Genomic DNA, 14001 nt, shown 5'->3' with positions numbered 1-14001 from the left:
GCAACACTGCTTGTCATTAAACAAATACTCCTTCTTGGTAAGTTTAGCCATGATGATTCACTTTGATTGTTAATAAAACAAAACACCTTTATTTTACTTTTTAAGAATATTAATTCAAAGTTGGCAGGAATTTACCAATATGATTATTACTGATGAAAACAAGCTAATCAGATGAATGAGATTTATGTGCTTTGCATAAACATGTGGGAAGCTGGAAAGCTATTATAAGGTTAATCATTTTTACAAAGCAATGGTAGACATGCAAAATTAAGTCTGTTTTTACCTCACTTAAGTGAGAGAGAGAATTACAAGAACCAAAACTGAATTGTTTGCAAAGGGGTCTACCAAAAGAAATGATTTTCATTTTTAGAATTTTGGAAAAAACTTAATGACTTCTGCAGTGGTCTCTTTTTTGTACATCTGTAGCTTTTCTGTATGGACATGGCCATTTTAATTGGAAGTGAAAATTGACAATCATTTCACTAATTCTGCACATCAATGGCCCTAGACTTTCAAATGAATATTGATATTTGCTCCCTTTATGTAAATTCCTTAGTAAGTACAATCTCTCATTTTCCAATTGTTTTTCCGATCATTTTCAGCTTTTTAAGTTTCTTTAAAACTAAATATAGCTGAATTGTACATGGATTTCAGAAGTTTCCTAAGTTTTTACCCTTGTAAAGTTTTAGGGAAATATATTATTTCTGAATTTTTTTCTGAGTGACCAAAGTCATAACAGAAAAGGTTAGTTTCATGCTTATATCTCCTCCTTTTGAATTGGTATAACTAAAATAACTTTATAGATTTAAATAAGGACATATGACATATACATGTTGTTTCAGTTGGTAAGGTTTGTAATAAATTGGCTTTTATCTAATTTGCTGTGGTAACCTTATGAGAACTCCCTGAGTCTACCATGACACACTAAATTTTTTTTTGCTTAGTCTTATTGACTCAATGTCATGTTCAACGTGATCTTGTTCTTAGTCTCTTTAAGCTCTTAAACAGGTAGTTTCTACCTCCCTTAGTAGCTGTTTCCTTGAGAAAAAAAATCTTTCTGATAAAATCCCTCTGTCTTCCTTTCTCTCCAAATCAAAATCTATTCATCACTACACTATCAGTGGTTTCCCTTCATTCATTTTGCAAAGGAAATATTTCTATTACTTGTGATTGATCATGCTTACCCTCCACTGTTTGTCTATCAATAATCCATTCTCCTTTGTTCTTCCTTTCTTTCCATTGACTATAAACATTTTCATTTCTCTACCATTCTAAGAAGGCTATCTCTCAATACTGCTCCAACTCATTCAACTTTCACCCTCCCATCCTTCTCAAAAGAACATTACTTATCATCTCGTCTCCCTTCCTAAACTTCTAGTTGACTCATAAATTCTGTTCATCACAGTTATTATCCTTTCTTTATAGTTTATTGAAATCATCCTTGTAAACATTTCCAGTGACCTTCTTATTGTAAGTCTAATCAATCCATATAGGACAAAAAATCCTTCATGCTTTCATTAAACACTTGACATAGTTGACCACCTCCGACCTAAACATTTAAAACTCTCTCTCTCTCTCTCTCTCTCTCTCTCTCTCTCATTCTGACTTTCACAGGGTATTCCCCTCTCTCTCTCTCTCTGTCTCTCTACCCCTCCCCACCCCGCCCTTCTGTTCAGTGACTTGATTTCTGGATTCTCATATCTCTCTCTCTCTGCTTCTTTTCAGCCTCTTATTTTTTTTTTTAGGATAGCTTCCACCTATGCTTAGATTTGTTCATTTTTTCCACTTTTCCTTCATTCCCATGGGTTAAATGTACTGGTTCTTTATCCAATTTAAATATTGTTATCAAGCTCCTTGATCCATTTTGAGTTAACTTTTGTGCATGGTGAGAGAAAGGGATTCAGTTTCATTTTGTTGCATATGGATTTCCAGTTTTCCCGGCACCATTTGTTGAAGATGCTATCCTTCCTCCATTGCATGCTTTTAGCCCCTTTATCAAATATAAGGTAGTTGTAGTTTTGTGGATTGGTTTCTGTGTCCTCTATTCTGTACCATTGGTCCACCCGCCTGTTTTGGTACCAGTACCATGCTGTTTTTGTTACTATTGCTCTGTAATGCAGTTTGAAATCTGGTATCGCTATACCTCCTGATTCACACTTCCTGCTTAGAATTGCTTTTGCTATTCTGGGTCTTTTATTTTTCCATATGAATTTCATGATTGCTTTATCTATTTCTACAAGAAATGCCATTGGGATTTTGATTGGCATTGCATTGAACCTATAGAAAACTTTTGGTAATACCGCCATTTTGATGATGTTACTTCTGCCTATCCATGAACAGGGTATATTTTTCCATCTTCTAAGATCTTCTTCTATTTCTCTCTTTAGGGTTCTGTAGTTTTCATTGTATAAATCTTTCACCTCTTTTGTTAGGTTGATTCCCAAGTATTTTATTTTTCTCTGCGTCTGATAGAAGAAAAAGTTGGCTCCGATCTACATATTGTGGGGTCGGCTCCAAATTCCTTAGTGGGACACCCATAGCACAAGAGTTAAAAACAAGAATCAACAAATGGGACTTACTGAAACTAAAAAGTTTTTTCTCAGCAAGAGAAACAATAAGAGAGGTAAATAGGGAGCCTACATCATGGGAACAAATTTTTACTCCTCACACTTCAGATAGAGCCCTAATATCCAGAGTATACAAAGAACTCAAAAAATTAAGCAATAAGAAAACAAATAACCCAATCAACAAATGGGCCAAGGACCTGAACAGACACTTCTCAGAGGAGGATATACAGTCAATCAACATGTACATAAAAAAATGCTGACCATCTCTAGCAGTCAGAGAAATGCAAATCAAAACCACCCTAAGATACCATCTCACTCCAGTAAGATTGGCAGCCATTATGAAGTCAAACAACAACAAGTGCTGGCGAGGATGTGGGGAAAAGGGTACACTTGTACATTGCTGGTGGGACTGCAAATTGGTGCAGCCAATTTGGAAAGCAGTATGGAGATTCCTGGGAAAGCTGGGAATGAAACCACCATTTGACTCAGCTATTGCCCTTCTCGGACTATTCCCTGAAGTCCTTAAAAGAGTGTACTACATCGATGTTCATAGCAGCACAATTCAGAATAGCTAGACTGTGGAACCAACTTAGATGCCCTTCAATAGATGAATGGATGAAAAAAATGTGGCATTTATACACAATGGAGTATTACTCAGCACTAAAAAAATGACAAAATCATGGAATTTGCAGGGAAATGGATGGCATTAGAGCAGATTATGCTAAGTGAAGCTAGCCAATCCCTAAAAAACAAATGCCAAATGTCTTCTTTGATATAAGGAGAGCAACTAAAAACAGAGCAGGGAGGAAGAGCATAAGAAAAAGATTAACATTAAACAGGGATGAGAGGTGGGAGGGAAAGGGAGAGAGAAGGGAAATTGCATGGAAATGGAAGGTGACCCTCACTGTTATACAAAATTACATATAAGAGGATGTGAGGGAAAGGGAAAAAAAATCAAGGGAGAGAAATGAATTACAGTAGATAGGGTAGAGATAGAAGATGGGAGGGGAGAGGAGGGGGGATAGTAGAGGATAGGAAAGATAGCAGAATACAACAGTCACTAGTATGGCAATATGTAAAAACATGGATGTGTAACCAATGTGATTCTGCAATCTGTATATGGGGTAAAAATGGGAGTTCATAACCCACTTGAATAAAATGTATGAAATATGATATGTCAAGAGCTTTTTAATGTTTTGAACAACCAATAAAAATAAATTAAATTAAATAAATTTTGTTGCAATGATAACATGGAATAATATATGTGATGTGATGGCCGTGATCCATATGTCCCTAAACCCCCAGAAGTAAATCCATTTCTTCTAACTCCTCTTACTGTCCCACATTCTGCTGCATGTTAATTGAATCTCATTTTTCTCTGCAATTTCTTTCGTTTTTCCTTAGAAAACAAACTTCAGGGATAGGCTGATTGTAGATGAGGTAAAATTAAATGTTAATTTCCTTAAGATAATTCTACGTGAAAGTTGCTCAATGCAGTGATTAGACTAAGCATACATACAGTAAAAGCAATGGAAAAAAAAAAAAAGGATAGTTCAGGCTACAACTAAACATGCCAGTTCTTTTTATATATAATGCAGTCATGTGGAAAAAGCTTTTAAAATAAACACGTCTGTGTATTCACTGCAAATTAGTCTGTCAATTAAATTTTTATAGGCGCTTCTGAATAATCCATTTTGTCTCACTTAATTAAATAATTAAAGAAGTATATGGGCTTCAACTAAAGGAGAACAGATTGTTAGGATATTATCTATTCCTCTCTTTGCACTGGCATTTAGTGCACTTTTTGTCATTTTTCCAATTTTAGGCAATAACAAAGATGCTTTGCAAGAAATAAAGAATTTATGGTATTTATCGTATCTAAATAATTTGGATTCACTTTTTTAGAATGATAAACTAGAAAATGTATCCATTGTTAACACAATCTATCTATGTGGGGGGCATTCACACCATAAATCTACAGCAAATTTTCGTTACATATATATTTATTTATAATATTTTGACTCCTTCATTTTTATCTGTCATTCTTAAAAGAACATACAAAATGCTGTATAGTTTGTTAATTTCTGTTATTGGGTCTTGATTGTTTTGAGAAATCATAGTGGTTCTTTTAAATCTAAACTTTAATTACAATATCTTGACCATCATATGCTTTTTTTTTTAATCCTTAACTTTTCAAAATACCCCTTATCTGTTAAAATTGAAAATTAGATTGTCCCTTTTCTCCATAGAAACTTCTGTTTGCTAACTACTATCCACAAGACAAAGTCTAGGCTCCAGTACCACCCAGCTCAGATCTTCCTGTCTCTGCAGCCTCAATCCCATCTCTGCCCACTTCCCTTCTCTTACACTAAGTCCATCCCATAAGTTCTTTTCTGCTACTGCTTAAATTCTGGGTAAAATCCTTTATTTCATTAGGAAGACTTTTGTAACACCATGTAGTCTTTCTCATTTCCAGACATACAATAGATCACTTCCTTTTGTAGTTCTACTAAATTTTGTACCTACTTTCATTTTCAGGTTGGTCATATTTTGTTATAGTTGTATTTATTGCAGTAAAATATACATATCATAAAATTTACTAGACACCTTTAAGCTTGCCATTCAAAGGCATTAAGTACATGCACATTGATATACAACTATTGCCATCATCCAAATTGAAATATAATACACATTAGACACTAACTCTCCGTTACAATTAAAACACATCTATTTCCCATACAACACTAGAGAGCAGAACTAATTCTTTGTTTTATTTTTACCCAGTGCTTAATGCAATATCTGACAGACAAAAGATGTCTAATAAATGTGAACTGAAGTGTTGTAATCAAAATAGCACATCAGATCATTGGGCTAGCTAACCATATCAGATCATACCAACTTCCCTGCTTTACTTCACCTCAACCCTTATTTTAACCAAAAAAACCCAAAAAAACAAAAACAAACAAACAAACAAACAAAAAAAAAAACACAGAGAAACAAGAAACAAACAAACAAGAAACAATGACATACTTTCAAGGGATTTCACATTACCAAAAGAAAATAAAGCAAATAAAAACAAAAAATAAGAACAACAACCAAAAAAATAATATAGATACATAGATAGATAGATGGATACATAAATATTTCTAGCACTTTCTATTTTCACAAAATATTAAATCCAAAATTTTAGCATGGCATTCAGAGTTCTTTCAACCTTTTAGCCTCCTCTTTCACTGCTTTGCACCCCTGACTCTTATCAACACATCATCTTCTATTTTTGAAAAGGGGAGTTTCTGGTTTTCCTAATCATTCTGTCTTCTCAGCTGACATGCTTTCTCAGTTTTGAAAATATCATAGTCTTCCTTCTAGGAAATGTTCACACAAATTAGTGTTCTTACCCTTTTCCTCATAATAAATGCTCTCCTCCTCTCCTTTGCACTTTTTTACCTATATTTTGAATGCGTTTTATTATATCTTAGTTATGTGGTTTTATGCCTGGTTCTTTTAATACAGGGTAAGTTAATGAAAATATGCATAATAAATAATAATAAAGATTTATTTTATTTTTTACACTCTCTTTTTAGAAACTCCTCAAATTTTCTGCACATTGTTGGTGCTCAATCACACACTGAAAGAAAAAAAAATAAAATACCTTGTCCATTTTGTACAAATGATCAACATATTGCTGTTCATTGAACATGTCTGAGTTTATTCCAACTATCCACTTAGGAGATAGCTATGGAAAAAAATGAATATATTGGTCAAAATGAACTATACACAGGGCAGTTTGACAAATATACTTTGATTACAAGGCTCAAATCACTGTACTGAGTGAAATAAATACAAATGAAAAAGATGTAGTCTATTTTTTAGGAAACCAATGAACTAGGCTTAGTCAAGTATAAAATTAACTGTAATAATTTGTTAAAGATCCATATTTTGTGCTTAAGTAATGAAATTTAGCAAGTTCAACTGTGGAGCAAAACTAGTTGATGAGGAACCATAAAAGATTGCATTAAATGCCAATGTCTAAATGTAAGCTTGTTCACAATAAAGGAAAAAAAATTAAGAATGTTAAGAAGAGAGACCCTATAGAATGGTACAAAATCTTTTATACCTGCATCTCATTTAAAGCATTAATCTCCAGGATGTATTAAGAACTCAAAAAAATTAAAACCAAGAAAATAAATAACCCAATCAATAAATGGGCAAAGGAACTGAACAGGCACTTCACAGGATAAATATGACTGGTCAACAAATATATGAAAAAAGGCTCAACATCTCTAGCAGTTAGAGAAATTCAAATTAAAACTACACTGATATTTCATCTCATTCTAGTCAGAATGTCAATTATCAAGAATACAAGTAACAATAAATGTTGGTGAGGATATTGGGAGAAAGGTACACTCATACATTGCTGGTGGGACTGAAAATTGGTGTAACCACTTTGGAAAGCAGTATGGAGATTTCTCAGAAAACTTGGAATGGAACCACCACTTGACCCACTCCTTGGTATTTACCCAAAGGATTTAAAATCAGCATACTATAATGACACAGCCACATCAATGTTTATAGAAACTCACTTCACAAAGCTAAACTATAGAACCAGCCTAGGTGTCCTTCAAAAGATGAATGGATAAAGAAAATATGGTATATATACACAATGGAATATTACTCAGCCATAAAGAAGAATGCAATTATGGCATTTACTGGTAAATATAAGAAACTGGAGACTACCATGCTAAGGGAAATAAGTGAATCTCCAAAAACCAAAGGCCAAATGTTCTCTCTGATGTGTGGATGCTAACTCACAACAAGGGGGTGGGGGCAGTAGGGAAGAATAGAAGTACTTTAGATTAACAAAGGGGAATGAAGGGATGGGAGGTGGGATGGGAATAGGAAGGAGAGTAACTGCATTGGACAGTACTCCTATGTTCACATACAAATACATGACCACTGTAATTCCTCATCATGTACAACCAGAAGAATGAGAAATTGTATTCCATGTATGTATAATATATCAAAATGCATTCTACTGTTATGTATAACTAAAAAGAACAAATACAGGAAAATATTTTTAAAAAATTTAAAAAAAGGGGCTGGGATGTGGCTCAAGCGGTAGCGCGCTCGCCTGGCATGCGTGCGGCCCGGGTTCGATCCTCAGCACCACATACAAACAAAGATGTTGTGTCCGCCAAATACTAAAAAATAAATATTAAAAAATTCTCTCTCTCTCTACCTCTATCTCTCTCACTCTCTCTTTAAAAAAAAAAAAAAAAAAAAAAAAAAAAATTTAAAAAAAAATGACCTTAAAAGAGGAAGTATGATTTTGACTGATGGATTGGTGTTGTGGAGACATTCCAGGGGACAGATTTACATGGGTGACATTTTGAGCCTGGAAAATTGACTGCTTTCAAAATCAATGCATGGTCTCATTTAATAAGACCTTAGAACAGCTGTCAAGACAAGAATAGTAATGAGAGTTAAAACTGCATTTGTAGGTTAGGGTCATTGAAGAGATTTTTGATGGCATATTACAAGTATATGGAATATGTCCTATCATTAACGTACATTAATATCACATATATCACTGTTATTAATATAGAGTATATTGCATGTAACTCTATTTTATAGGTCAGAAATATTATGTTTTGGATGTGAGGTAGCCCCTAAAATCTCATGTGTGAGACAATGCAAGAAGGTTTAGAGAAGAAATAATTGGGTTATGAGAGCTTTAACTATGAGTGAATTAATCTACTGATGGAATTAAGTTAGTAACTGAAGGTGGGTAGGGTGTGGTTTGAGGGGTTGGGCATTGAGGGCATGCCTTGGGGTGTATATTTTGTATCTGGTGAATGAAATATCTCTCTCTGTGCTACTGATCATCATGTGAGCTGCTTCCCTCCACCACACTCTTCTGCCATGATATTATGCCTTACCTTGAGCCCTGAGAAATAGAGCCGGCTGTCTATGGACTGAGAACTATGAAAGTGCAATCCCCCAAATAAAAGTTTCCTCCTCTAAAATTGTTCTTGTCAGGTCTTTTAGTCATAGCTGTGAAAAAGAATATATTACAAAAAACTAATTGAGGTTCAAGTTTAACCTTTCAGAATTATATAGTAGAAAGGGATAGTAGACAAGGATAAATAAAAACCTACTGCAAGAGCCCAGGTGAGAATTAAAAGAGATCTGAACAATCACAATCTTAGTACATATGGGAAAAGATGAGAGTAGATGGATGTGAGGAACAATGGAACAATTCATTTGTATGTATAGATTGGAAGTGCCTGAATGTAGAGATCTGAGACAAAATCTCATATTACCACATCATGATATAGAACAGAACAGTAGTACATTAAGAGAAATAACTCCTTTTGTTTCATCTGTTAAGTAATTATACCTCCTAACTGCCAGAATTATTGTGCTAACATATACATATATAGCAGAAAGCCTAGAGATTTAGTCAGTAAACATTATTATTAAATGTTCAATAAAATACCTAGTAATAATGTTATTAATGAAAATAACTGACTTTAAAATGTCTTTGTTATTTTATTTTTTTAAGAATAATGAAAAGTTATAAAGTAAAATCCAAACACTACAGAAATATAATGGCATAAGTACTTTCAAACAGCAAAGACAATAATAAAAGTTTGGTATTTATAGACAAAATATTTTTCTCTTCCTACAGAATAGAAATATACACTACTATTATTTCTGTTTGTAAAACAAAACTGGGATTATTCTAAACAACTTTATCCTTTTTATGTAGAAGAATATTTTGGAGCTCTTCCCAGAACAACAAAGAAATATTTCTTGTTCTGTTTAATAAGGCTACTTACTTTATTACATTAGTGTAACTATATAGAATCTAAGGAAACATCAGGAAAAGTAGGTGGAGGTTCAGGCCCAATTAAAGCAGATGATAACTTTGTGTAAATTAGAAAACATGTTCCCATAGGTGTTTACAATTTCTTTGGTGCATGCACTGATTAGCCAACTCTGAGCTGAATTTTGATCCCTGCCTTTGTTTCAGGTTGGACACTCGTGACAGAGAATAATATATGGAACCTGTCAAGTGGTCTTTGAAATCTCTTCTGGAACTTAGAAGGCAGCATGAATCTCAAGCTGTAGAGTTTGGTTTCTTTTCAACAGAAATCATAGTTGAGGCCTTGGATGGGTAAGAATAAATGAGAAAGATAGAAGAGCTCCAAGGGGAAGATTATATAAAAAAAAAAATATTGAAGAGTGATAATTCCAAATCCATCTGTGAGAATGGAACAAGGAGATCCAGAGACAGCGAAAAAATAATGCATAAACAATAAAATAATCTCTATTCAAGTCACATGATAAACTTCTAGTCTGTCAGCTTTTCAGGCTACATATTCACATGTATGTATGAATATATCAAGGTATCACTCACAATCTGAGTCTCTGCTCTCTGTTTTCTGTTTTCTAAATTTGGGAACTGAATTCATTCAGAAAACTGTTTGGATAAATTCCCTGCTGTCTGAACTGTCACTCACCACAAGAAACTGAAGAAGCAGACAGATTCTGACAACATAAGGTACTCACTCTCCAAACTTACTTACTATATGAGCTCAAGACACAAGTGAATTTTAAGGCGCACTTGTATATACATTTAAATTTCATTTTAAAATCTGGAACATCGAGTAAAATTTCCTTCAGCCCATTGTTTATTCAGCCATATGCAGGAATTTAGTTCTAGTGGTTAATTATTGTATCTACATTACATATTTTTGTTGGGCTCTTAATAATGTGCTCTTGAACAGATTTAATTTTATTGCCATGAAAATTGTTTTCTTAAATATTTTCAATTGCTTCTTCTAACAAGAAAACTTCACCAAGTTTCCCCTTTCTAAAGCTGATAATAGTGTGATTTTTCCTAAACTTATTTTGTCAAGTTTCTAAATTTATCTTGTTTTCAGTATATTAAGTTTTACTTATAGAGATTTATTGTACTACTTGCTATTAGTACAAGAATGAAGGACTCAAATTTTAGTGTCACAATGTTTTAGCATTTCATTTTGAAATATTAATTTTACTATAAAGTAAAAGTTGACTTTTTTACTTTCTAAAAAATAATAATTATTTCTAAGAATGTTTTCATTAGAAAATATTTTTTGCTGGGTCTGTGACTTCTTAACTAGGGTTTCTGTTTAAGACACATGGATATTATATACAACAATGAGAAGAAAACATAGTTAAGTTAATAATAAGTACAACAAATGTTTTTCTCTTACTTTTATAAATTGTTTAAAATAAAAAAGTATTCAAAAAGGTTTCAGTAGATATAAAAATAATGTTAATTAAAATTTGTTTTATCTATGTATAAGCAATCAAACATGGTACTGCCTATAAGAGACTAAGAAAATAATTTAGGGCTAAAACTAAATTACAGAAACAGTTAAAGTCTCTCCTATACCTTTGTTCTCAATTGTTCTCTCATTTTAGGTATAATTGAATTAACTATTCCATTGATATTTTTGGAGCAAATTTATAAAGCCTCACTTGAACAAATGGGATATTTTTATTTCTTTAGCTAAGTGGTCTCACCACACTTTTGTTTATGATAGAAACAAATTCCATCATTGCCATATTCAGTGATACTTTAATATTAGTTGTCATCAAAACTTTTGCTTACCATTATCAATAAAATATTTCAAGGGATGCACTCAATATTAGTGTATATATTTATCGTATATGAAAATCTATTAACATTGATAAAATACAAAATGAATATACATGTAACACTGTCTACTTTAAACCCCCATATATGTATACTCTCATTTGTAGATAATTTATCTGTTTCATACATAAAAGGACTGAATATCTCATCTTGTTACCCAGTATCTCAGAGGTTGTTTTCTTCTATAATGACTGAGAGGTACCTTATTTCTTTTTCTTTTTCTACTTCTTCTTCTTCTTCTTTTTTTTTTTTTTTGGTCCTATCCCAAACCATTCTGTCTGCTAAGCTGAATCTGTTCATCAAAAGTTTTTTTTTTTCTCTTTTACAAACTATTATATCACAATTTATACTTTTAACATGAAAGCCTTTAATTTTCCTGGAACTTACTCTTCCTAGAATTAAAATTCATAATTTTTCAAAGTTTAAATTATTATTCCTGGAGTAAACATAAACATATATAAACTTGTCTAGTTGATCTGGTTTATGGTAAATAACGTGGGAGTTTGTACTGGATATGATTTTTTGTGTTGTTTGAAATGTATATTTGTGTACACCATGTGTATGTAAATGTTATCTTGTTAGGAATATCTTTTTATAAGACTTATCATTGCTGATGCTAACTTCTTATACCCTTAATTACTAAAAGCAGAAATATTTGCTGAATAATTTTAGTTCTGTCTACTACTAGAAAAACCAATGTTACCTTACTAGAATTTACTTCTGGGGGCAAAAGTAGCCTTATAAGTAAATGTTAAAGAGATGAGTTTATTTTAGTTGCTGAAAATATTTGTTTCATGGGGTATGTGTTGCATTTGTGTGTTATGTAAGCTCATTTATGCACTAAAAATTAAAAAAAGCAAAACCTTCTAAAATGAAAGCAACTCTTTAAATCTTGAAGAGAAAATTTTAAAATGTTTTCTTAACAATTTGGAATTATAGCAAAATATGTGGATCAATAAAGCCACTAGGCATGGGCACATGGTTTTTGAAGATATGAATAGGCAGGAACTGAGGCAGAAATAAGTGTGTGTGCGTGTGTGTGCGCGCGGGTGCACGCGCGCCTGTGTGTATCTAAAGAGTTAACTTCATTTATAAGATTTTCTAAATTTAACAGATATTTGACATATTTTCAAATATGGGGGCCATATTTTGCTTCTTGAAAGGACTGGTATTCTGAAAGTAGTTTTCCTAAGTCTCTATCTTACTAACTCTTGATAATTATCCTTTGGTCTTCTAGTGACAGAGCTAAATAACCAGAAATCAGAAATCAAAATTTTGGAAACTAGTTTGAAAAGGCCTTGTTCAATGGTATATGCAGAATGTAATTTATTTATTTTTTGTGACAGTTTTAATAAAAGTGACGTGAAACACAAGGGACATAATGTTAGCGATATTGCACCTCAAAAGAGGAGAAAGCGCAGTATGTTACCTCCTGATTAGCAGCAGCTAGTTCTTCTTCCAGTGCAGAGACTCTTTCTAAAGAAACCCTCAGTCGCTCCCTTACCTAGAAGAAAAATCAAAATATGTGCAGTAATGTACATCCCATGCATATTAAACTGTGCTGAACCCATCATTAACATCATCAGAGACAATTTGGCAAATAATAAAGTATTTATAGCCCTAAGTGCCCAGAATAATAAACTTGGCAGGAATACTATGAATACATTGTCACCTCATAGAATCACTGTATCAAGGGATTTTCTTGTAAGCAAATCCTTTTGATGGTTCACTGATAGAACTTCCGATGGGGTTGGAGATTGACTGGTCTTGTTCTCAATTCTGATTCATAGTAAAGTATATTATGAATTCATCTGAAAAATAGTCACTGATTAAGCATAAAAAATAGGCAAATTTTTCTGTTTCTTTAAGTAAATTTTCATTTGATGTTTATATTGTAACATTAAAAATGATTTGTCTAAAAGCAAAGTGTTCTAAGAACCTGAAACATGTTTATTACTCCTACGTTTTGTATTAGTTTGAAGTCTATATAATTTTTGAGGGATTACAAAGTGCTTTAAAATTCCCAACTATCTTCCAGATTTCAAAGGCTGAACCATATATTTTGTAGATCCAAAAACTGCATCTTTCAGTTTGAAAGTAATTATGATTAACACATATTTCACACATGAATGAAATTCCAAGAAGTTTCTTTGACTCTGGCTTTTCTCTAACTTCTAAAATTGTTTTATTGGCTGTATGTTTAAACCTATAGATGTTCTATACATTGTATTTATCACAAGTAAAATATTTAGAGAAAAACTGCTGAATCAAAATGAATGACTAGAGTGGTTTAGTTTTCCTTCAAAAACATCAAATTTACAATATTAAGATGCAGTTGAGTTCTCCAACTCAACTCAACTGCATCTTAATATTGTAAATTTGATGTTTTTGAAAAAATAATAAATAAATAAATAAAAAAAAGATGCAGTTGATCATGAATTTTAATTACTTAGGAATTAAAATTTTTCCATGTGCATTTACAGTCTTTATGTAGTGAATATTTATTTTAATATTATAATCATTTTCCTTTATACTTTAATTTTGATATTGTATGAATTAAATGGTATTTTTATTGTTTTAATAATATTTAACTGGAAATATAGACTAAGTATATAAAATATATAAACATCAGATAGAAACAAATTTTAAAGTTGGAGTTGTAATATTATTTTTCAGTTAAAAATCAAAGGCAAGTAATGTCCTATTAACCTAGAATCTATAATT

General features: G+C 32.4%; 1 protein-coding gene across 14 annotated transcripts in view; it reads right to left on the bottom strand.

Annotated features, from left to right (window-relative positions):
- Ppfia2 (PTPRF interacting protein alpha 2) overlaps positions 1-14001 on the bottom strand; it is a 441884-nt gene that overhangs the window by 151237 nt on the left and 276646 nt on the right. For 12 of the 14 annotated variants that reach the window (XM_058585759.1, XM_058585758.1, XM_058585761.1 and 9 more), the window contains one exon: positions 12707-12781. The exons of the other annotated variants lie outside the window; for them this stretch is intronic. In XM_058585759.1, the coding sequence (XP_058441742.1) occupies positions 12707-12781 (75 nt within the window). The remainder of the gene's footprint in view (positions 1-12706; positions 12782-14001) is intronic. 14 annotated transcript variants of the gene reach the window in all.

This window comes from Marmota monax, unplaced genomic scaffold (assembly GCF_021218885.2).
Source record: "Marmota monax isolate L192 unplaced genomic scaffold, Marmota_monax_Labrador192_F-V1.1 WCK01_AAM20220418_F8-fsc00146, whole genome shotgun sequence".
NCBI lineage: Eukaryota > Metazoa > Chordata > Mammalia > Rodentia > Sciuridae > Marmota > Marmota monax.
This window is presented reverse-complemented; position numbering and strand designations above follow the sequence as displayed.